Genomic DNA, 24,971 nt, shown 5'->3' with positions numbered 1-24,971 from the left:
CGCTGTTGACTATTTAGAATATGTTTTTATGCACGCTCCGTACTTTTCTACTGCTCCAGAAATTATTTTCTGCGGCATACACATTGGCTACTTTGCCTAGATCTTTGTGGGAACAAGGAAGGTCTAACCTCACAATCCATTTCCTGACTAATTACAAAACACTCAAAATCCATTTCCTGACTAATTACAAAATGCAAACTGAAACACAAGCCTTTCAAAAGTGTTGGGGGCAGGGGGAGTCACCAATACAAACATTACCTCACCTCTTTTTCTCTAATCTTGTTCTTGAAAAACCTGTCATTGGTCTCAATCTCAGCTTCAGAAAACGTTTTAAATTTCAAGTTAAAAAAAAAAAAGTCAGTTTATACAAAGGCATGAAAAGACCCAACTGTCACGAAGGGAAGCAGCAGACAAACTGGTCCGTCTCATTCCTATTCTCCAGGTACAACATATAGGATTGAGTGTTTGCAAAAAGATTGTAAAAAAAATACCAACAGTAAGGCTCCGTGGATTCATTTTTAATATTGTGTTCTCATCATACTTTCACTAATTGTCTGAATGAAGAAATACAGAATGCTTAGATGCTCATTAAACACGGAGATGACACAAAAGCTACACGTGTGCTGGAAGACTGGAGTTAAGATTGAAATTATTTCAACATATTAAACAAAGATCAGGAAAAATCAAATTTGGCAGGATGAAGTGAAAGGTAACACGATAGACTGTATAAGCACAGGACGAAACACGTTTCAGCAGCACACCTCCAAGGCTACTCAGCAAAACTCTACTACATCATACCATTATGAAAAAGTAGATACCATGCTCCAGTGTAGGATGGTAGCATATCATGGCACACAAAATAATCCTTATAAGTATGAATGTTAACACTCCTGTTGGAAAACTTCTCTGTTTTGGCAGTGCACTCCCAGAAAGACGTGGAGTGAGGGGAGAAAAGTTAGAACAGTTAGAACAACCCAGGGAAAAGTACTACAGACCTATTAAATGGGACCCACAGAGAAATATACAAAAATGGGGTTTTCAGGCTAAGAAAAGTGCAAGGGAAATGCACTGTTACAATTTAAATTTGTAAAAGGTTGCAGTGCAGTGGAAGAGAATAACTTGTTCTTCATTCCCATTGATAAGTAGCGAGGTACTGCTGCACCAAGACACACACAAGTTAGACAACAGGGAGAAACCATCCGGCGCTAGGAATACCGGAGCACCAGAGCTATGGAACCCTTGTCACAAAAAGTCTTTAAGAACACATTAGATAAGCACACCAGGAGTCAGTTGCTTTTGGAGGGTTTTTTTTATTTGATTGTTTGGTTTTTTTTAATGAATCTATATAGCCACTAAGAAACACAGGCAAGAGTAAGCTGCATCCAAATTATTCCCTTTACCAAATATCACAACTTCTTTTAAAGCACCAGCAATTTCAAAACCACTTATTCTTACCTCTTTGCCTCCTCCAGATGACAGAGGTATTCATAAGCTACATTCTGGCGTCGTCTTTCATCCATTTCCTCTGCTGTCAATCTCTCATTATCCAACACAGCTGCAAATAGCCAAAACACATTCTCAGATGGTTGAAGATAGAATGTAACTGAACAGGCACACCAAAAAATCACGCCCAGCCTTTCCCACAGAAACTCATCACAGGTTTTATTTGATTCAGAAGAAGAATGACCAAATGGATCTGTTCTTTACAGGCAACAGAACAGACCCTGTTTCCTTATCCTTCCTTGTCACATGAACTTGCCATCTTTCCTCTCTCCAATTTCCCAATTTGACTGTGATCCAACCTTTTCCATCTTCCAATTTCTTAGAAACAGTACTTTATTTCCTTATTTTCTTCTAGCTTTGTCTTTCTATTCCTCAAAAGCACATCAGTGACCACATGTCCCTCCACCTATTCTCTGATTCTGGTAGTGAAAGATTAAGGAAGGAAAACAATATGTGCACACATCATATAATCCTTTCTGCATCTTTATAGTCCATCTCCAAAAAAAAGGTGGAAATGCTGCTCACAACCCTCACCTGAGAGGCAACCACTCAGACCCCTGACCCGCACGTCACCTTCAGGTCCGCATGAGGACCTACACGGGGGTATACGCCCAAATCTTCCAGATTCTGGGTGTTTAAAGCCACAGTGATAAATTCTGCTTTTTCACTCCTGCGGCCAAACACCTCATCCATGCTCTCAGGTCAAAAAAAAACCCCACCAAATACCCAAACCTAAACCAAAAAAAAAACCCACAACTTTGTAGGTTTCACGGACCAAGCTGACACATAGGGAACGTGTCATACCATTACTACTCAAAGGTTAACTTACACCTAAAATGCCTTCAAACACACCCAAGCGATGAGGTATCCACTACAGCCCTCGGGCTCGGACCAGGTCTGGCTCCAAACCGCGAAGGGTCTCCCCGACGCCGGTCCGGAGCACCCCGAAGGCGCCTCCGACTGCTCCGGCCCCGCCCGAAGAGCCCAAAACTGTCCTAAACCGCGGGGCGTCGCCTGCCAGGGAGGACCCCCCCCCGACCCCCGGCTCAGCGCGGCCCCTTCCCCCGCGCTCCACCTGCCGCCCGCCGCCACCCGCGCTCCGCTCCGCCGCGGCACCGCCCCGCGGGCGCGCACGGAGCCCGGACGCCTCCAACCGCGGCCCCCCGCTCCGCCGTTCCGCCCGGTACGGAAGCCGCGGCCGCCGGAGCAGGCGGCGGGGAAGGCGGCAGGGCCGGCCGCGGCCCCGCGCCCCCTCCCCGCGGCGGACATCTTGGGCGAGGCGCGGCGCGGCGCCCGCCGGCGGGAGAGCGGGGGACGCCCCTCCGCCGCCTTCCCCCCGCGCTCGTCCCTGGCGCCCGCGGAGCGACGTCGAACTCGGAGGAGCCCCCGCGCCTCACAGCGCCCACCCCGCGGGAAGAGCCGGCGGGGCCCAGCGCGCCCTCGGGTCAGCCCCAGAGCCGAGGCCCCGCGGCGGCCCGGCCCCCGCTCCCGCCGCCGGCCGCCGCGGGGGGGGGGGAACGGACGGCGCGGCCCGGGCGGGGCGCCGCCGGGCAGGTCGTTGCTCGGCGGCCGCGCGGATGCCCGGGCGCCCCGGTACTCACAGCCATAGTGGGGCCGGGACATAGCCAACCCGTCCACCTCCTCCGCCGCCATGGCGCTGCGCTGGGCCGGGGCCGGCCGGGAGCGGGGTGCGGGCGCGGCCGTTCCTCTTCCTGCCGCGCCGGGTGTGGCGGGGGCGGAGCCGCCGCGCCGCGCTCGCCGCCTCTCGCCGCCCCGGCCGCGCCCCGACCGCCCCCACCACCTTCGCCCGCTGTCGCAGCGCGGCGACGGCTCGCCTCGCCCCGCGCAGGGCGCTGCGTCCCGCCCCGGGGCCCCCGCCCGGGCCCAGCGCGGCTTCGGCCTCAGCTCTGCCGGGCCCTCACACGGGACACCGCCCGGCCCGGCCCGGCCCCGCCGTGGCCCCACGGCTCCCCCGGCCCCGCCCGGCGCACGGCGCGCCCCGGTCAGCTCGGCCGTGACAGCCCGGGACCCCCCGCGCCCGCCCGCGCCGGGGACAGCGCCTCGGAGCGGCCCCGCTGACGGCGACGCGGCGACTCCCCTCAAACGTCGGGCACCGTTCGACGTCGGGGTGCCCCAAAACACCATCGTGCGCCCCCAGCAGCGCTCAGCAGGGGACAACCGCGCCCGGAAAGTTCCCTTCCGCTCAGAGCGCGTTACGCTCATCCATTACTGCTGCGCTGCCTCCTTCTTCACGAGTCGGAGCACTGTGGGTGCCACCATTAGTCCCATGAATTTCACTGTCAGGGCATAAGCTTACCAGTTAGGCAGAAAGTACGTAATTGGGTAGGCCAATAGCAGCTATTAGGGAAAGCATTGCCAGCAGGTACAGGAGGAGATCCTTCCCCTCTTCCCAGTGCCGGTGAAGCCACATCTCCAGTACTGGATCCCATTCCGGCTTCCCCAGTACAAGGAAGACACGGACACAATGGAACAAGTTCAGTGAAACACGGAGCAACGGATTAAGGGTTGCAGCACCCGACGTACAAGGAGAGGCTGGGACGGGACAGGACAGGACGGGAGAGGACAGGACAGGACAAGAACCAACGGGCAACAAACTGAAATTCACGAAAGTCCACTTAAACATAAGAAGAAACATTTTTGCTCTGAGGGTGGTCAAAGTCGCCCAGAGAAGCTGTGGAATCTCCATCCTCAGAGATACTTCAGACCTACCTCGACAGTCCTGGACGACCCGCTCCGGCTGACCCTGCGCTGAGGAAGCGAGGTTGGACTCCAGACTTCCAGAGGTCCCTTCCAACCTCTGTGATTCTGCGAGTCCATGAAAAGGTATATTTACATAATTTTTTTAAAGGCTCTGCATTAAAGGGAGACTAAGTGAAAGCTGGTTTTGTTGATGATAAGGGTTACACGTCACAGTTCAACAGTTACAGAAATAACTGCATAGGTGAATGCCAGACACAAATTACAAACCAAAAGGTTTTATAACAGACAGTTATAGTTCCAATTATTAACATTTATTTGCATTACTTCACATGGAGCCACTTTGCAGTTATAGAATGAGAAGACATTTCAAATAATGTTTCTATGTAGATCGTGGAGCGCAGAGCTGGTTTTGTTCCCCCTAAAAACCCCGTAATATTTTTGCACAGTCCCATAATCCTCCCTCAAAAAAATCTCATAAACTTACTCTTTCCTGTAAGGCCCATTCTGATAGGAAAAATAAAACACGATTATCATACATCATCAAAGAATCTGGCTGAACCTCTTCAAGGCTGTATTTCAGTGGTTCCTGTAATAGCTCCCCTGATTTAAGATTTCTGGTCTTTGTTACTGTCTCTGCTAACTGTTGTTCGTTAGGGTTTGTGTATCCGTGTGTGTAATTTATTGCCTCTCCTGTTTCTTGTCTGTCTTTTTTTTTTTTTTTTAATTGCTGAATAGGCACTAGTCGGTTGCCCTTACAGAGAGCGTTACAGAGGTACCTATTTTTCTCTAGTTTCAAAATTTGAGCTATCAGTTCTGTAAAAAAAAATTATTTAAGTACTTGGCCTTAATGCCTAATCACCAGGCTTCCTAGGGCAAATGAGCTCCAAAATCCAGTCCTTTATTTAAACTACTGTTATCTGTTCCTTTGCAGGTACTTATTGGCCACTTCCTTTATGAGAAAGATTAGTCTGTGAATGGTGCTGTAAAAAATACATATTTAGAACACCTGAAGACTGAAGCTGTGATTCCATAGTCTCTTAAAGATCACCTTGCCACAGGCTACCACTGAAATATAATCTCTGACTCCAAACAAGACGGTATATGCAGTTATCACACCTGCCCTTCCCAGGTATTACAGCCTCGCAGCCCAAAAGAGTTTGGGAAATAACAGCATACACAACTAACCTTCCACTGAATTGTTGTCCACAGGTATCTTAATTTCTGGCAAAACAAAGCCTGAAGACGGAGCAGGATCTGCTCTAGGTCCCACGTAGCACCAAGAGCTCCAAGCCATCACTTACTCGCTCTACAGCACACATGAAACTCTCAGGCAGCTGCAATAACGCACGTCTATTGCCACTCTACATCTCGGCATCCTCCATTCTGATCATCCACCTCATTCTTATTAATCATTTTTTTCTTAATACTGTTTTTTGTACTTCAATCGTGTACAGCCAATCGTGACCTTTCCCTTTAGACCCCATTTATCCCGGATACGTTTAGCTCTTATCCTCTATGTCTCCAATAAGGTTTAGATCCCTATTCATTTTCGCCGTCTTCTCTAATTACCTGGTTTTGCTACATGTTCTGTGCCCACAGGGTCAGAATGCCCTGCAGAAATCCAGATGGAGCTGTCTCAATTGAGTACCTAGACAGATTTTACATATATATATTTAAAAATGTGTGTGTGTGTCTGTGTCTGTATGTATATGTAAAGAGTCCTACCCCTCATATACATGATGATACTCTTTTGTATATGGTTCCACGTTGGGCTGTGGATTGCCAACAGCAAAAGTTGCCTTTTGGCTGCCAGCATCATCTCAGAATCATAGTGGTCAGATGAGACAAGCTGCTGATCTGGTGCGGAAAGCAGCAAACGCGCATAGACACAAACATGCCCACAGCCCCCTCCCAGTGCTCGTTCCCTACTGCACGCTCAGGGGCAGCCCACGTCACTGCCACAGCCCTCGTGCGCCCACAGCTGCGGCACGGAGCTGGGCGTGAGGCTCTGGAGGGACCGCAAGGGGAGCAGCCACGCGCTCGGGGCAAGAACGCGTCCCACATGCTTCTGCGGCACCAGGCAAGCCAGGCAGGCGAGAGGGAAGTCTGGCGTTCAGAACGGGTCTCCTCACTCCCCTGTGCTGCCAGACTCCACTTCCGCACCCCGGCCTCGCTTCACGCCGCCCAGCAGCTGCCACTATCTTGCAGGGCTCCCACGGGAGACCGAGACCAGGGGACAGAAAAGCCTGGAGCCCAAATCCTGCCCCGTTCTGCTGATAGTCACAACACAACGTGAAGGCACAGCAACAGGCTGCTGGAACAGCAGAGGAGCCCTTACTCTTTGGAGGCAATTTAGCAACCTCCCCGCTCTGTGTGCCCCTGACAAAATCCTCTCCTTCCCCCCTCACGACAGCGCAACATGGACAAGCTCTGCACTGGCAAAAAGGCATCTTGAACTGGAAAACTGCGCTTGTCCCCACACACCAGGTACAGCTTCTCTTGAAGAACCTGTAAGGTCTACAGCTACCTGGAAAAACAGAAAAAAAAAAAACAAACAAAAATTGGGTAATTCAAGATTCGTTTTGTCAGTGCTACCTACTCCCTGTCTTTCTGTCCGCTTTGTAAGGCTGTTTTGTTTCCTCTCTGTTTGTTCTCATGTGGGCTCCCTAAAAAGACACTTTGTGGAACCAATAAAGTAATTTAAGTCCTGAGCAGACCACAGTGTTTAGCTGGAAGCAAGTGAGTGGGGATGAACCAATTCACAGATTGTAAAGCAAAGACACAGTGCGACAGCTCATCTGACCGGTGCTGCAACGCCGGCCACGTACCAAACGCTCTGCATCAAACTTCACCCCAACTTTCACCACCAGAGAAGGGCTCCAATGATGAAAAAGCCACCGTCTCTCTAAATGGCTTTCATGGTTAATTATCATCTTATCCCTAGTGTGATTCACTTCCAACAATTCCCTACCTTCCACAAAAATTAGCTACCTGCCCGGCCCCCCGCCTTTGATAAAAGCAAGTTCCTTCTGCTCTGATAAATTTTACACGCTATTTACTCCTGCCCTGTTCTCAAGGAAGACTCTTGGGATTTTCCACTTTTTTGGGAGGAATGCTGCTGTAAGCTTAGTTACTGGCTGCAGAAGATGTCTGTTTTTAGATTCAAGATTTCCCTAACAGATTAAATATGTAGTATGCATTTATGTTAATAAAAGCATTAAATTAATAGTACTGTTCAAACATACCACTAAATTACATACTTAGTCTTTACGGAATCACGGAATCACAGAGTTTCAGAGTTGGAAGGGACCTCTAAAGACCATCCAGCCCCACTCCCCTGCCAAAGCAGGAGTGCCCGGAGCACATCCCTCAGGACTGCATCCAGGCGGGTCTTGAAAACCTCCAGAGAAGGGGACTCCCCCCCCCTCCCTGGGCAGCCTGTGCCACTGCTCTGCCACCCGAACCGTAAAGAAGTGTTTCCGTGTATTTGAACGGAACTTCCCATGTTCCAACTTGTGCCCGTTGCCCCTCATCCTGTCCCTGGGAACCACTGAAAAGAGCCTGGCTCCATCCTCCTTCAGCCCACCCTTTAGGTACTTGTAAGCATTAATAAGGTCTCCCCTCAGCCCTCTCTTCTCCAGGCTAAAGAGTCCCAGCGCTCTCAGCCTTTCCTCATACGGGAGATGCTCCGATCCCTCCATCATCTTAGTTGCCCTTCGCTGGACCCTCTCCAGCAGTTCCCTGTCCCTCTTGAACTGGGGAGCCCCGAACTGGACACAGTATTCCAGTTGTGGCCTCACCAGTGTGGAGTAGAGGGGGAGAATGACCTCCTTCGACCTACTGGCCACAGACTAAACATTTTTTAACCAATTATTGAGACATCACTACATATTTAGCTGCCCATAAGCTATCTATAGCACGCTTAGCTTTACAATCTACTGAAAACAGTATTTAAATTCAGCATTAATCAAAGCCCACCTGTTAGCACAGAACTTTTGGTCGGCAGCACGAGTTTGAACTGATGCTTTTTACAAACAAGAGACGGACTGACACCAACTCCAGCACTGCGAGGCCAAAGCCAACGGCGCTAAACCTCAAATACGGCTTCCTAAAGGCAGGAATGGCTCGTAGTGTTCCTGGCCTGACCGCGCACTGTGCTATCTGTGTAAATGATGAACAACAACGCCGAGCCAAATTCCTCCCACTCTGCTCAGACAATAGAAGCTTTGTCAAGATAAAGAGGATACCGATATGGGATAGAACAATACTGTTGGGGGTCCCAGGGCACACATGAAGATAGCTACAGAAAGGACACGCACACACGTCAGAGAGACCGTATTAAAATAAAAATTATTTAGAAAATGAGGCAATGTACTAGGAACTTATTCATTCCTGTAAGAACGTAACAGAAGTTCTTCCTGTGTTTCAGACCCTGTTGTGACAAGCTCATCATAAACCAAATACATGTTTAAAATGGGCATCTGTTATATGATACTTAACACTAATTTCTTCTAAAGGAAGAAGAGCAAAAGTGCATGTGAAGAAAAACACTACCAAAACCAGGAAACAGAAAATGAAGAGGAGATTGCTAAACACCAGTTTATTAGATAAATCCACAATCTTGAAAGTGGGCAGTTTTGGTTAAAAGGCTACCTGGGTTCGGAGAGAAAGTGAAGTAATACATAGTAAATGGAGAGAGACAAGACCGGCATAGATAAACCACTGACAAATAACAGGAGGAACTGGTGAAGAAACCTGGCAAGGGACACCAAAACCAAACATCAACCTAGAAGGCTGCGGGTTTGCTGCTGTCCTGGGAGGGACGGTCCGGGCCTGCCCTTCCCGCGCAGCCGCCCGCGTTACTCCGGCCTCCGGCAGCGGGACAGCGGCAGCGCGGCCGGGGCCGGGGCCGGGGCCGGGGCCGGGGCCGGGGCCGGGGCCGGGGCCGGGGCCGGGGCCGGGGCGCTCCTCCAAAGGCGGGCGGGTCCCCTCGGCTGCTCTCAGCGGCTCTTCCACCAGCCCGGCGCGGCCGCCCTCGCACGACCGCGTTCCCCCCCGCGCCGCCGGGCCCCGCCGCCGCCCGCGCCCGCCCTTCCCGGCGGCCCCTGCGCGCTCCCAGCAGCCCGCGCGGCGGCGCGCGGCAGGATGATCCACGAGCTGCTGCTGGCGCTGAGCGGGTACCCGGGGGCGGCCTTCACCTGGAGCAAGCGCGGCGGCCTGCAGGTACGGCCCGGCCCGGCCCGGCCCGGCTCGGCCCGCCCCGCCCCGCCCCGCCCTCACCGCCCTCTCCCCCCTCAGGTCTCTCAGGAGCTGCCGTTCCTGCACCCCAGCGAGACCAGCGTCCTGAACCGGCTCTGCCGCCTCGGCACCGACTACATCCGCTTCGCCGAGTTCGTGGAGCAGTACACGGGACACGTGCAGCAGCAGCAGCAGGTGGGGCCGCCCCGCGCCCCCCGAGCAGCGCTGCGGAAAGCGGGACCCGGCGGAAAACGTCCTTCCCGGGGAGGCCTCCTGAGGCGGCGGCGGGCGGCTGCGGGGCGGGCGGCGTTTGCGCGCTGTGCGTCTCGTCCCCGTGCTGCCGTGCGGCCTCCTGGGCTGGGAAGAGCTTTGAGATCAAAGGGCAAAAGCGGCACAAGTGCAAAGCAGCACTGAAGCCGCCGGTGTTTCCCAGCACTTGCGTGTGCCCACAGAAGAGCTAAATATAACTCTGCTCAAGCAACTCTCCTTGTGGGAAATGCCTGTTTTTTTTTTTTTTCTGCGCACTTTCTGATGGGCCAAGGTGCATTTCAGCAAGTTTGGAGCACTGGCTGCTGGCGGAACACTGCACAGAAAGTCCATTACTCTTTACACCTGCACTAGGGAGCTGATGTAGATTTTACTGTTTGGTTTCAGGACCATCATCCATCTCAGCAAAACCAGAGTGGATTACATGGCATTTACTTGCGAGCCTTCTGCACGGGTCTTGATTCAGTGCTGCAGCCATATCGACAGGCACTACTTGACCTAGAACAAGAGGTAAAGGAGAGAGACTTGGAACAAGAGTCTGTCCTGCTGCTGACAGTTTGTGGAAAGTTGTCATTTCTGCCATTAATATGATGAGCAGTAGTAGCTAAAGAAGAGAGAAGGTATTTTCCTTTCCACATCAGGGATGTCATCCAGATTATTCCTGTGAGGTGCCATTGGAAATGGCCCTTCATTCTAATAAGTATTAAGTCCCCTCTACCTTCAGTTCAATAAGTGCCCCATCTGCCTCAGAGCTCAGTGCTGTCTCCGACTATTGACTGTTGACTATTGTCACTTCTGTTTTCACTTGTAAAGGTTTGGATAAATCTCTGCTAGATTAGCTGCTGCCATATCTTGGGTACTGTCATTTTATCGCCTAAAATGGGACACAGCCCCAAAATATGGGGGGGGGGGTGTGTGTGGAAAAAGCTGTGGGAACTAAATATTCGGAATATAGAGCTAAACGTACTTTTTTTACTTATCCGTATCTTATTTTAATTTTCATTAATCACTTTGTTGTTCTTGCAGTTTCTGGCTGACCCGCATCTTTCCATCTCACATGTTAATTATTCCTTGGACCAGGTACGTCATGTTAATAAACAGGTAGGGCTCTTTGGTTACTCTTATCACTTCTTGAGTCTAATAAGAAAGTGGGTTTAATAAAGGTTAGTCTGTCATGTCATGCCATGCCATTTCTTTTTAACGCCTCTACATTTGTAGTCCCTTAATCATGCTCAGAGGATCGTTTGCACTTTGACACAAAGCTTAGGTCCTGCACCTTGACCCTCACATATTCCTCACTGCTTGTGTTTAGCCGGAACTGCAGCTGGAATATAGTGACTTTACACATCTCAGCCCAGTGGAGGAAGGATGTTCTTCCTAGAGATTTGCATGTCATGTTTCTAATTTGTGGGAAAAGCCAGATGATATTTTCATTAAATTCTTGTAATCAGCTGCTGTCCACACCTACTCAAGCATAGTTTTTCTCTCTCTCTTGCATAGCAACCAAATTCAGTATTTTGTTCCTTGTTCTGCAGTTTCAGTTACTCTTCCCCTCTGTGATGGTCATGGTGGAACAGATCAAGACTCAGAAGGTACAGTAAAATTGTAGCTAGTTTCTCTTAACAAGTTTAGTCTTTAGCTGATAAAGTTCTTTCTGCCCCCATCCCACACCTTTAATATTAGGAAAAAATGTGGTTTCAAGAATGGGTGCTCTCTTCCTAGTACTACTGTAAGTATTGGATAACTATTTTGCAAATCCATGTACACTGGATTTGACTTTTTCATTATCAGTATGATCTTTGATGACTTGCAATTTATAATCACAATACCTTTCATAGTCCAAGATGCTGCTGGTTGGAATTTCTTATTTTCTGAATCTGTTTTCTCCCACTGTCACCCGAAAAAGAAAAAAAAAAAGGCAGAAGCTAATGTTTCAGAATCCAACGATGCCTACTTCTTGTTAAGGGACATTTTTGAGAGAAGCTTGGGTGTAGAGCCACACATAGAAGGTCTCTTTCTTCACTACGTGGAGTATGTTACATCTTTCTTTCTGTAAGACTTGTGCAGCTTGTTAAGGCATTTTCTTGTTAGCCGAAAGTGTAACGTTTAAATGTCTGAAAAGTTCAGTGCAGATTCCAATAACAGACCTAGTCTAACCATGTTTTCTTTCTGCAGATTCATGGGTGTCAGATACTGGAGACAGTCCACAAACATAGCTGTGGGGGGTTGCCTCCTGTTCGCAGTGCTCTTGAAAAGTATGTAGATACAGTAGAGCTATTATTTCATTCTTCTGTAGTAACTGGAGTTAGTGTCAAAGCTTTTATCTTAGTTGTGTAAACAGTACATGCAAAACAGGCTTGCATGATATAAAATAGGAGTAGCATGCAGGGAAAACTGCTGCAGTCCCCATCATTTATCTAAAGCAGGCTTGTGGCAGGAATTAAGGCTTCCTCCATACTTTGGACTTAAGGCTGAGAAAAGTTCAGACCCTATGTTTTTCCTTCTTTTGAGGTGTACATGAACTGTTTTGCATACGGTAGACCTGTTATTGTTTCTTGATCCTTCAAAAGGATAAATGTGACGGGGTGAGTGTTGCTAGGTTTGTATGTCCTTGGGGAGAAAGTCAGACTACTTAAAACATTAGTTGTGTTCATACTGAAATGGTAATTGACTAGAAACAGCAGGACTGGGAAGCCACTGCAAACTTATTTATGCTTCTGTATGCTAGCAGATCTCTCTGGAGAACCCACGTATTCAGTGGATTTGTTAGTTTAGTTTTGCAAGTGATGGGTCCACCTTTCTCTGTTAAAAAAAAACCCAAAACTATAAAATTCCACATTAGCTGTTTAGCACTTGTGATACTGCCTGTCTGGCTAACTGCATTGTCCATAATGATGTACAATGAGGTTTTGATTACTGCGTGCAAAGGCCCCACTGTCTGTTTCTCTTGACCTCAGGATTCTGGCTGTGTGCCATGGAGTCATGTATAAGCAGCTCTCTGCCTGGATGCTGCATGGATTGCTGCTAGACCAACACGAAGAGTTCTTTATCAAACAGGGCCCCTCTTCTGGGAATGTCCCTAGCCAACCTGAAGAAGATGACGATGACCTAGGAATTGGGGGACTTACAGGAAAACAGCTACGAGAACTGCAGGACCTGGTAAGACTGCAAGTCATAGCTTGGCATCCTTCAGTCCTTAGGGAACAAAAGAAGAAATATATTGTCTTCAGCGTCAGTGCGAGCTATGCTAGACTGGACATATATTGAGACCAGGTAGGATGGCAAATTAACAGACTATTGTAATAGGTTGCAACTAGGCATAAAGGACAGAGATATCGTCTGGCCCAGCTGGAGAGTTTCAGAGCAGAAAGCCCTGTGGGTGTCTGTGTAGACTCTGATGTCACGTAATTGGAACTGCTGTACTCACCCTGCTCTTGACTGACCCTTTTCCCATTTCTTTAGGGCCAACACTGGGATCTGTTCAACACAGGCGTTGGTGGTAGTGTGAGCAATTGCAAGGGAAAGGGTGTGTGGAGCTTGTGTGTTGACTTGATTTGCACCCTTTTGCTGGCAGCTGGGTCAGGTACCTTTCTTGCACAACTGTTTGTTGTGCAAATGTTACCTAACAGGGTAATACTGCTGACATTACTGGGGAAAAACATGCTATGTGAGAGTCAAGAGGCTGCTAAGAATGTGTCCAGGGTGCTAAGTTAAGCAAGGGAGCAACTTGCCAGTATACTGGTGAAACGTGGTAACGCCTCGTGTAGATGGCACACCATCAGGGCGCCCTTGTGCAAAGCAGCTTTCTCAACGGAGTAATCGTCCGCGCTTTGTGCATCTGATCAGTGTCTGCATCGGGGACCAGTAAGGAGCAACTGCAACTCTGTAAATTCACACTCTGCTGTGAGAGAACATTTCATGGGCACCCATGGTGTTGGTGTGAACACACAGAGGATTCACCCCCAAAACACCCTGAATTGCATACTAATTAAGTGCCCTGTACGAACAGTCTCTGCTGAGGACAGGCTGCACACAGGCAAAACCAAGGGAAAACTTTAAAAGGCAGGTAATGAAAAATCAATTATTTCACTATATCGGATATAGGAAGAATGCGAGAATTGGTGAGTCTTCTACATCCGTGGTAGAAAATGTAGGCATTAGGAAGATGATACCGAGAGAGCCCAATTAACTCTTCCTCAGTATTGACTAACAGCATTGGCAATTCTTCAGTCAGAGAATAAAATAAGAAATCCTGAGTGGTGATGGGATAGACTGATAGAATACTTGGGTATTTCTTCATCTAAAAGTGTCAGAAGAATCTTAAGAAAAGAATTGCCAAGCTGTTAACGTCAGTATACAAACTCGTACTGAACTCTCCTGTTAAAACGAAGAATTCTGTAGGTGGCAAACATTCTCAAAAATTTGTTAGCACAGTGTTTTTTTGATTAAGGACCAATGAACCTAGTTCTCTAAAAACGAGAAAGCCAAATGAAATAGCCACTATTGCTTCTCTGAAGGAAAATCTTGCCTCTGTACTTGGAGTTCTTTATGAATACATTCAGAAAAATTTAGTAACTTACTGTATTGTTTTAAACAGCTTTTGCAGGAACTTAGAAAAATGCCTAATTTATGCTAGCAGGCCTTCAGACCTTTAATCTATTTGCTCATCAGTGGAAGTGTTTACATTTCGCCCATATCACAAGTGTTCTAGCAGTGTTAAAATATATAGAATGGGTGTAGGGGAGGATTATTTTTGGTACTGCTAATTAATTTTGTTACGGCAGCAAAAAAAAAAACCCTAATGTAATGCCGTTGCAACAAAAATCCCTTTTGCTGATGTAACGTTGTTCTTTGGGAGAGCCAATTTGCAGCTATTCTACAAAGGTTTAGCTTCTCCTTTTCCCGCTTCTGCTCCCTTCTCTGTTGAAAGCAACGTCTTCTCTCGGGAGATCTGCTAGTGTGCCACAAGTATAAAGCAGCATGTAGGCTTACTTAAATGATGCGATCATGTTTGCTACTTTTCTGCTTACTTCCAATGTACTGGGATTCCCCCTCTCACGCATCCCTACGCCTTTTCTCTCTGTTTTTCTCACACTTTTTTTTGCTTGATTTCTTTTCCCCACGGTCTCTGGCAGCGCTTGATTGAGGAGGAGAACATGTTAGCTCCATCTCTAAAACAGTTTTCTCTGCGAGTAGAAATGCTGCCTTCGTACATTCCTGTGCGGGTTGCTGAGAAAATCCTCTTTGTGGGAGAATCTGTACAGATGTTTGAGAATCAAAATGTTAATCTGACCAGAAAAGGTAAGGAACATTTTTCTTGCGGCCTTTGCTCAGTTATGAGTGACTGACAAGTGTCTTCCAAAATGCTGTATTAACGAGTTCCTCAACAGTCGCTTGACTATTGGCTGATATTCTTCAGAACAGAGGAATGGTTGTGCCAGGACAGAGCAGTGGTCCCAGCGTTCTGTTTCCAATTGATTCCAAGGGAGCAGTATAAGAACAGGATGATTAAATGATAGCGCTTTCCAGACATAGTTTCCAAGTTTCCAGCAACAAGTCACCACGTGATTCGCTCTGGATAAATAAAACAATGGCAAAGATTGTGTTTTCTTTTCAGTTTGCATCCCTGTCCCTGGAGGGTGCAAACAGACACAAGGGCACATCTTGGTCTGAGTGTGTACGTTGAGAATGGTGTCATAGGATTAATGCATCCACAAACATAAGAGATTCATTGCAAGGTGGTCCCAAAGGTCGCTCTGGAAGACAAGTGATCAAGACAGAGTGGTTAAGACAGCAAGAGAGAGACAGTTCCAGCTGATGCTTTTCTTTGAGAGCCTGATAAGTTCACATTGGAAATGGTTTTGGAAATATGTTCCTACACCAACTGGGGAGGACTGCTGTGGAGGATCTATCTTGAGCTTGTCTATGCAAAAGTACTCAAATGACTTGAGCAACACTGCAGAGAACAAAGGACCAATTAAACTGGACTGTTTTCTTGCCTTAGGAGAAGTGAGGTGAAAAGAAATCAGTCTTCTAGCTTAGTTGGCTAAAAAAAATAAATCCCCAGGTTCAAGCAGTAGGATAGATTTGAAAGGGGCAGGGCTAGGTGGAGAACCAAAGCAACTGGATAATATGGCAGAAAAGTTGTGGGTTCAAAGATCTAGCTCAGTGCTAGGAAAAGGGCTGGTGGTGGCAATCGTTTACATAGAAAATATTTTAGGTTTTTACTGATACCACAGCACTGCCATGTCAAGTGTGTTTACTGTAACAGTGCTTGCAATGGTAATCTTGTACCTTTGTACTTGTACTTTGAAGCCTCCTCAACTTCCCATTCCTCACCAGACGCGAGGTGGGGCTGCCTGGACAGCCTTTCTGCCCAACTGTGCTGGAACGGGGCCGCGCTTCTCCAAATGGCATTCCTTTTTATTGTCCAAAACACTTTTCCTGTTGCTGAACAGGCTCCATCCTAAAAAACCAGGAGGACACGTTTGCAGCAGAGCTACATCGACTCAAGCAGCAACCGCTCTTCAGTCTGGTGGACTTTGAATCAGTGGTTGACTGGATACGGAGCACTGTTGCCGAGGTAAGGATCCTAGGAGGGATAACTGCTATACAGGTGGAGGAGCTCGTCAGTTTTGTGAATGACTGGGAGGAGAAGAGGGCTCTTTAGAATCAGTGGTTGAACAAGTGTGCGAACGCTGCAGGTAGCTTTCATGTTCTTATGGGCTCAGGCCTTAATGTTGCCCCAACTTCCAATGACAAAAGGACACAAATAAATACTATTTACTTTGGAGGAAAGAAGGGAATATCTTTTTTTTTTTTTTTTCTTTTCACTTTCAATGACTTCAGAACTTTTCATCATGTTTTCAAGCATAATGGATGGTGTCTCACTGGACAAATTCTTTGCGTTGGCAATTTTTAATCTTTTTTTAATTTGGGGCAGGGGAGAAACCTGAGAAGATGGAGAGGTTAGAGAAGCTAGAGTGGAATTGATTTCCTGAGAATTTGCTTATTTTTTGTCACGGGTCTTCATGTTTCTTGGGCAGAGCTTGCTGGCATACATCAAGAATGTTCTGACTGGTAGCATGGGCTGCCTACACACAGGAGTCTGAGTGTGTGTTCTCTTGTGCTTTATATAGCATTTTATATAGGTGCTTTTTTGTATACATCACAAGTATTTTAAAACAGCTGCTGTTCTCACTGAATGGGTTTAGACAAATCTGAAGGGAAGTTTTGTTTGTTTTTTGTTTCCTCACTAGCATCTTTGGAAACTGATGGTGGAGGAATCAGATTTACTAGGACAACTGAAGGTAATGTAACTCCTAGCTTGCTTTTGCTAAGGCAGCTTAATTTTTTTTTTCTTTCTTTCTTTTTCAATGTCTCTGTCCCATTCAATACTTTACTGTCTTAGATTCTGCGGTCCCATTCAATACTTTACTGTCTTAGATTCTGCGCTTTCTTCTTTTAGGTAAAGCTGTTTTCATTTTCCAGGTCTCAGGAATGAGCACAGTGATAGAACTTGGTCAGAGACAGAGGGGCGTGTGGTTTTGTGGTTTGCATCTTGAAGCAAAGGCAGCGTAGACTTTTTGGGCACTGGATGGCATTCGTAGCTCTCCAGCTGTGTTTTGAAATGGCAGAGGTTGTTCAAGCAACAATAAAAATGGATGCTGTCAGCTAGGATGATTAAAATTTCTGCTCAGTTTTTGATATGCTTATGTACAAAAAATTTATCTCCACAGATTATAAAAGACTTTTACCTTTTGGGAAGAGGTGAGCTGTTTCAGGCCTTCATTGACACGGCACAGCACATGTTAAAAACACCACCTACAGCTGTAACTGAACATGGTGAGTGTTGCTTATTCACAAACTGTCCTCACTGTGGTACATCAGGAAAACGGTTAGCCACGTCCAGTACAGGAGAGCTCTATCGTATCCTCTAGCTGTTGTCATTAGTTTTGAAAGAACAGCACTTGCGAGTTAGCATGTCTCACAGAGCGGGTGAAAATAACATCTCAGTAACTTTCAGATGGCGGGTTTCTCTCCATATTTGAAACTGGAATTAAATGAAAATAGCATGTCGGTGTTGTCTTTTATGGCTGAGCATAAGTAACTAGCAGTTGCAAAATTAGCACTAGCTGCATCATCTTGTGTTGATATCTGTGCTCTCTTGTCAGATGTCAACGTTGCATTTCAGCAGTCTGCTCATAAGGTACTGTTAGATGATGACAACCTTCTTCCTCTGCTTCACTTAACCATTGAGTATCATGGAAAGGAGCATAAAGGTATCTACTTGCATTTTTAGTAGCGATTTAAGAGGGGAGATGCCAACCTTGTGTTCAAGTGCTTTTACGTACGCTTCTCTGAAGTTAAAGAAATATTAACTTTGTTCCCCGCGCAGCCCTATGTGATGGCCTAGCCTCCTTTGGCTCTTCTTACTCTGTTTTTCCCCCTTTTTTTCCTTGCCATGGTTTTCTTGACTAAGAAGACAACTTAATTCGTCACCTCATTTGTTTACAGATACTTCTCAGACTCGTGAAGGGCCTTCTCGGGAATTATCTCCACGTGAAGCCCCCACATCTGGATGGGCAGCTCTGGGCCTTTCATACAAAGTTCAATGGCCACTGCACATTCTCTTTACTCCTGCTGTTCTGGAGAAGTAAGTACTAGGTATGGTCTTTGTATATTCATCTATAGGTTCCCTGATCTCAGGTACTCACTAATGTGTTGGGGTTTTTTCCCCCTCAATGGAGAGAAAGGTAGAGCTGTAGTACTTTACCTTGCTCCTTGAACCTTAAAATGACTTAAAAGCACCTGGAGGTGTTCAAGGCCAGGTTGGATGGGGCTCGGAGCAACCTGGTCTAGTGGAAGGTGTCCCTGCCCAGGGCAGGGGGTTGGAACTGGATGGTCTTTAAGGTCCCTTCAACCTAAACCATTCTGTGCTGACAGATCTCTACTATTTTACAAACAGTGCTACTTTGACAAAACATTGTCAGCCCTTCCCTCCTTACAGCGAAATTAACTTTGCATTTTTTAGGTCAGTAACCAACACAAGCAGAAATCGGTTACTCTGAGATGCACCATCACCTGACCTACCCAGTCTGTTGGCAGGCAGCCACCTCCTGTTTCCTTTTCCTTTTCCCATCTTGCATTGTTATGTTCTCCAGTACCTGTACCCAAGGAAGATTTTAATCTTAAACAATTTTGTATTTTTGGACTGTAGGTACAATGTTGTGTTCAAATACCTGCTGAGTGTGCGACGAGTCCAGGCTGAGCTACAGCACTGCTGGGCTCTCCAGATGCAGCGCAAACACCTGAAGTCTAACAGAACTGATGCCATCAAGTGGCGACTGAGGGATCACATGGCTTTCCTTGTGGACAATCTTCAGTATTATCTGCAGGTCAGAATTATAGAGAAAGGCAAACCATATCAGTTAATCAGGAACTGGCAGAAATTCAGGGAGGAAGCACTGAAGTCCTGTCTTTCAGGGTTCAGATTCTTTGTACCTTAAGGAAATCAGGATTTCCTTTGGAACAAGTCCAGAACTTTCTCTCAGTTCCCAGACTTAGTGCTACAATTATAAAGGTTTTGGACTTGCGAATCAGTGAGTGTTACTGGAAACACAGGAGTTTTGGCTTTACAGTGCTACTAAGTATTTGTGAGAAGCCACAGTTGTCTCTGAAGAAGCATCATTAAGATGCCATCTTGGCGTCTTCCCTTGCCCCTTTAAGTGACAAGTTGTTGTTATGGGGGTTTTTCATGTGTGTGGGTTTTTTTTTTGAGAATTGAGAGAAGCCATGTTCTGACCATTTGAAGTAAAAAGGAGACTTTTCAAATGTAAACACCAGTTGCTAATAACGTGATTTTGTGAGAATTACATATGATTTTGTTAATAGCCATAACGGCCGAAGCGAGGGGTGGCTGGCACTCTGGATTCTCCAGAGTAATCTGGCTGAGCTCTTGCACTGCAGCCTCTGCCTGAGATTCCAGATAGTATCTCCCAGTGTAAAATTCAGAGATGACTACGAACACCTTTCTTTACATGCTAGCTATATACTTTTTCAATAGCTAAGTGACCGTTTCCCTTTCTACTTAGAAAATACTTAGGTATTGTTACCCCCATTATGTACTGCTGTTGTGTATAATTCCCCATTCAGGAGGCAGAGGGAAGGTGATCCTCAGTCTCTAAGGTAGGAGTAGCAATAAGGAAAGTAAGTTTCTTACCAAAACTTCTGGCTGGTCTGAAGTACTCCCATTCCTCAATATACTAATGAGATGTCTTTACATATCCATCAGGTGGATGTACTGGAATCTCAGTTCTCACAGCTTCTGCAGCAGATAAACGCCACGCGAGATTTTGAGAGTATACGATTGGCTCATGATCATTTCTTAAGTAATCTGTTGGCTCAGTCTTTCATCCTCCTAAAACCTGTAAGTAGGTCTTGTTTTCATCTTTTTCTACAAATTCTCCAACTGCCCTAAGCAACACAGCTTTTTCAACCGATATGGCAAACCATCTCTTTTAAAACAGATCAGTGATAATCTCCTGCAGAGCACTGACTACAATTCTAGGAATAAAGCAGGTGTAAACGAGAGCAGATAATTGAATTAAGAGGACTTAATTTACAGTGGGTGAGTGGGGATGCTGTATTCCTGCCAATTTTAAATCAAGATTATTCCAGTGTTCAGTTAACCTTATTAACTTAATTGTCATTGCTCTGTTTTTCTCACAGGTAATTTTATGAAAGAAGTACTAATCAGCACAGTGCTGGGAACTGTATTCCTGAGGGACTCATTCTCAAATGCATTAGATTAGGAAAAATTCCCTCTCGTACTTTAGAGGATAAAAATAGTTGAGGTGTACCTGAGTGGACTTTAAGGGTGTTTTTTGTTGTTGTTTTTGTCAAAAATACGTTACGGTGTTGCCAGTAGTTTTATTGAACACGTAGCCTCACAAACATTCCCACAGAAGGTTGGTATCAATGAAACACAGCGATACCGCAGGTCTTGTCTGTTCCATTATTTTCCTGGGTCTACGAGGCTGTAGCATAAAGGTGGCAGAACACTAATTATCCAGTCCGGAACGTCCAAGTGTTCCAGTAGTTATGTCTGTGAGGCCTTTGGGCTTTCTTGACACTCTTGAACGCTGGTTACCTTGACCAGCTGATACACAAGAAATTCCAAGTTTTGTGAACAGTGAAACAAGAGCAAGAGCTGTGGTCTTGGCCTTGCTTTATTCTTCCTTCTCAACCCCGAAGCTGCGGTGATGGCCTGCTGGTGGGACAGGGAAGCCAGTGTTCGCCTTCTGCGCCTGTGTGCACGGCTTACGTCAATTGCTGTTTCCCAGTAATGTCTGCAAAAGGTTAGGTAGGGGTGAGCAGAAAGACGCAGCATAACATTTAAGTCCTTTTTCCATAGAAAACCTCACAAAAATGCTACATGTGCTTTAACATCTTCCTTACTGATTGAAAAATTATGGTATCAGCAACATTTTGATTATGAAGGCTGCAACTTTCCAGTCCAGGTACTAGTAACAGCTTTCTCTCGGTGTGAACTCTGTTTGAACTACTATCTTGTACTTTTTATCCTATGCAGGTTTTCCACTGCTTAAATGAAATTCTGGATCTTTGTCATAGTTTTTGTTCCCTGGTCAGTCAGAACCTGGGCCCACTAGATGAACGGGGAGCTGCACAACTCAGTATTTTGGTGAAGGTGAATCTTTGTTTATATGGACCTGTTCTCCCATGTGAACATTTGCCTAAGCAGTTATCTTGGCTTAAACAGCTGTAGAACAGGAGTGAGTGTGAGCTGAGACCTTCTGTATGAGTGCTTGCAATTATTTTAATTAATCGACTGTTCCAGTGTCCAAAATTCTATGTGCACAGAGAGGAGGAATGGGGGCAGATACGCAGAAATTACCCTATTGGAATAGAAAGGAGGCGGGTATCTGCCTGTGCCTCCACCCCTCCTTTTGGATACCCAGAATTCTTAACAGATACCTAAAAATTCTTGCAGCTAACAGCTTACCTTATACTGGACCACAAGCATTTCTCTTGCACCGATTCTTTTCTTTAGGCTGTTAAAAGATTATTTAGGCAGGAACAGAGATGAAAGGCTTGCTTGCTTCTCTTGAGTGCCCAGAGCTGATTTCTTCTAATCTGTAGGGATTCAGTCGTCAGTCATCACTTCTCTTCAAGATTCTCTCCAGTGTTCGCAACCATCAGATAAACTCTGACTTAGCTCAACTGCTGCTGCGCTTGGATTATAACAAATACTACACCCAGGCCGGAGGAACCTTGGGCAGGTAGGAATATCTTCAGGGTTGCCTATAGCGGTATCCTGAGGTACCTGAAGTACAGAGTGATCTAAACGATCACAAGTCATTTTCATTGATTGTGTAAGCCAAAATAATTAGAAGAAAATAGTTCCTAAATACTATGACAGAAAAGTAACAAACCAGCACCAATTAATTCTTATTTTTATATGCTTTCTCCCCTTCAGGTTTGTTTTTGCATGAAGTTGAACTGGTTGCTAACTCATATGTGCTGAAAAATGCTGATGGGGTTGATAAAGGGAACTCCTTTCAACACGTAGCTAATATTGTACCCTTCTCTTGCAGTTTTGGGGTTTAAGCACCAAGACCTTTTCTTCAGGCTGTGACCAACAACGCATCGAGCAGTGGAGACTGGTGCTCTTGCAGAGTTTGCACTCAGCTGAATCTTTCGTTACAGCTGGCTCTTGCCTGGTGAACCACCGTCTCAGAGGGAACTGGCAGGACATTCCGCTTATGTGAGGCTCCCAGTGACTGCAGAAAGCTACTCCATTTTTTTTGAACTAGTAAAAAGGTGCTTTCTGCAGCCCCACTTGTACTTATAAATGCTTCTAGGGAGGCAGCCTGTGCCTCTGCAGAAAGTGAAAAAAACAACAAGAATTGTGATGTCTTGACTCTTCAGCTGAACTGTGGTCCTTTGCAAGTTGGAGCACCAAGAAGTCATCTATTGTTCTTGACTACCAATGAAGTTCTGGCTGTATTCAGAGGTTCCGCTTGCGCAGTACACAATGTCTGCTCATCGCATACACACCTCCAGGTAAATGAAAGGACCGCATCAGCAGTTTGAGGTAAAGGGAAGGGAAGAAGGAATAGATTTTAAGAATCTCTTCTTGTACAGTGCACTGTTGTACCATATCTGTATAGATAAAGGAGCCACTAGTGATGTCACATACTTTCTCTATAAAACTTTTGTGTGTGCTAAAATTATGCTCTTGAAAATAGAAGTAGGAGCTTCGCCAGCAGAGGGAGTTTTGTACTTTGAAGAGCTCAGAAAAGTGGGCTAGAACTAAAACCAAGCAGAAACTTAACTAGGATGCCAGCTCTAAATGTACTGTTTTCATTCAAGACTATTTAGAATGCTACTAGTGACTATCCTACTGAACCAAAATAAAACCATCTTGTCACGCAGTTATGTGGAATATTGTCAATGTCTGCACCCAAGTGCAAAGGGACTAGAGTGGCACGGCGTTCTGTTTCAATGAAAAGCAGTATCTGGCAGGAACGTGCATGCTACTAAGATTTCCTAGCCCGGTGATAACAGACTGTTTTACCATAAGTCCATGTGGATGAGTGGCAGAAGAGAGTCCTCCAGTCTGTCACTGGGTGTAGCATCAGGTTTCCCAATTTGAACACAACGCCTGCCAGGAACCCACCTTCCCCCCCATCAAGGGGGTGGTATTTTCACAGTATCCAAAGCTGCAGCTCTCAAAGTTACACGTTCTTGGGGGAAAAAAATCCTCTCTGCTCATTCAGAAAGACGCACTAACAACAGCCGGTGAGTGTAAGGCCCGGCATCGTCAGTGCACAACAGCAGTTTGCGATACTGTGCCTGATGCACATACAACCATGAAAGAAACCTTGAAAACTGGAGAAAGGGTGTTGAAGTTCGGATGTGGGATTTACAGACCAACATAGCCAGAAGGTGACTGAGCTAGGAAATGACTGGGGAAGAGATATGCATCAAGAAAAACTGAGTTTTGAAGCAGGGGACTAAATACCGCATAGGAGGCTGGATGGAGGCCCGGGAATGTCTAGCCTGTAGCACCGTTAGAGCGAAGAGCTGTCGAACTCAGCTTCTGCCTTTATGCCAGCTGACCACTAAGATAAAGTCCCCAGCTGTGAATGCAGCAGCTCAGAAGCAGATGATTTACCCCACTACCATTTGAACAAAAATACACAGCACTTACATACTCTTTGCATCTCAGTCTCCCGGCAGTTTAGTTGTCCTGGGTCCCCGTGTCTACACCTCTACATCTCTGTGCCGGTCTGCACTAAGGCAGGTTAATACCTACATAGTCACAACAGGGGGTGGGTGGGGGATGGAAAGAGGTAGCCAAAACAAAATGGCATTTTGTCCTAAAAATTCTTACCAGTCACTGCAGCAACATCTTGATGAAATGAATGGAAAATAACGAGAGCAAGCTGGAGGAGTACACAACCTGGAGGACTACACAACCTGCTGTTCTTCTGACCATCCGAAGTCCTGCTGCTGCTGCCCTGAGCATGGTCATGGGGTATTCGCATCTGTAAATGCAGGCAGCCAGCTAAGAACACCTTTCCCTTCCTTTATAGTTGACATTGTATATTGGGGTCAGCCTTTACTGAAAGCAGAACATTAGTGCTATTCAGCTCAGAGAAATGTAAGCATTTCTTTTCTCTCTGCCCTCCTTCTCTGGAGGCACGGCCCTGGAATAAGTTCAGAGAAATGAGTCCCAGCAGCTACCACAAGAGATTGAACATTTATTTCATCATAAAAGTCCAGCAGATAAAACTATATACAGTAATCCATGCACACTGTCCAATTACACAAACATTTAAAACCTGATTAAAACACAGTCTGCACAACAGTGGGACAGCAGTTTTAGTTTAGTGGGGGACATAGTCATGTTTATATTTTGGATGCTTGTTGTAGCCTACTCTCTCCCCAGCAATAAGGCTCTGGATCACCCACTCTTGCGAGACAACAGGCAGCCGTAAAGCTTCTGCACACTTCAAGACACCAGCTGGGCAGGAAAGATCAGTCACTACCACGTCATAAACACCCAAAGCAACATCTGTATGGGAGGAAAGACACACATCTGTCAGTTAGGAAAAAAAAAAAAAAAAAAAAAAAAGGGAAAAGCAGCAGATCAGTGTGTTTCACCACTACAAATCTCTTCCACATCCTCTCATTCCTAGCCAGGCAAGACATGC

The 24,971-nt window shown here is 46.4% G+C and overlaps 3 protein-coding genes across 3 annotated transcripts in view; 1 reads left to right on the top strand and 2 right to left on the bottom strand.

Annotated features, from left to right (window-relative positions):
* Window positions 1-3,171, bottom strand: part of IQGAP1 (IQ motif containing GTPase activating protein 1) — a 75,119-nt gene extending 71,948 nt beyond the window's left edge. Inside the window, exons 1-2 of the mRNA XM_082488598.1 lie at window positions 3,105-3,171; window positions 1,456-1,555 (exon numbers count right to left, since the gene is read on the bottom strand). Of these exons, the coding sequence (XP_082344724.1) occupies window positions 1,456-1,555; window positions 3,105-3,156 (152 nt within the window). The 5' untranslated portion in view covers window positions 3,157-3,171. The remainder of the gene's footprint in view (window positions 1-1,455; window positions 1,556-3,104) is intronic.
* Window positions 3,172-9,369: 6,198 nt separating this feature from the next.
* On the top strand, window positions 9,370-23,180 carry TUBGCP4 (tubulin gamma complex component 4; the record flags this gene model as incomplete). Its single annotated transcript, XM_082488643.1, has 18 exons — window positions 9,370-9,447; window positions 9,523-9,657; window positions 10,084-10,239; window positions 10,756-10,809; window positions 11,265-11,321; window positions 11,905-11,984; window positions 12,687-12,888; window positions 14,865-15,030; window positions 16,188-16,312; window positions 16,989-17,039; window positions 17,469-17,574; window positions 17,904-18,011; window positions 18,247-18,385; window positions 18,950-19,127; window positions 20,024-20,158; window positions 21,323-21,439; window positions 21,892-22,031; window positions 22,347-23,180. The coding sequence occupies 18 exons, from the start codon at window positions 9,370-9,372 to the stop codon at window positions 22,357-22,359; spliced, it is 2,040 nt and encodes a 679-aa protein (XP_082344769.1). The 3' UTR covers window positions 22,360-23,180.
* A 1,318-nt stretch (window positions 23,181-24,498) lies between these two features.
* Window positions 24,499-24,971, bottom strand: part of TP53BP1 (tumor protein p53 binding protein 1) — a gene marked incomplete at its 5' end in the record, with an annotated part of 30,594 nt that continues 30,121 nt past the window's right edge. The window contains one exon of the mRNA XM_082489051.1: window positions 24,499-24,832. Within this exon, the coding sequence (XP_082345177.1) occupies window positions 24,645-24,832 (188 nt within the window). The 3' untranslated portion in view covers window positions 24,499-24,644. The remainder of the gene's footprint in view (window positions 24,833-24,971) is intronic.

This window comes from Vanellus vanellus (genome assembly GCF_965231255.1).
Source record: "Vanellus vanellus genome assembly, chromosome: 11".
Lineage (NCBI taxonomy): Eukaryota > Metazoa > Chordata > Aves > Charadriiformes > Charadriidae > Vanellus > Vanellus vanellus.
The sequence above is the reverse complement of the archived record's forward strand: the minus strand, read 5'-3'. Positions and strand labels throughout refer to the sequence as shown.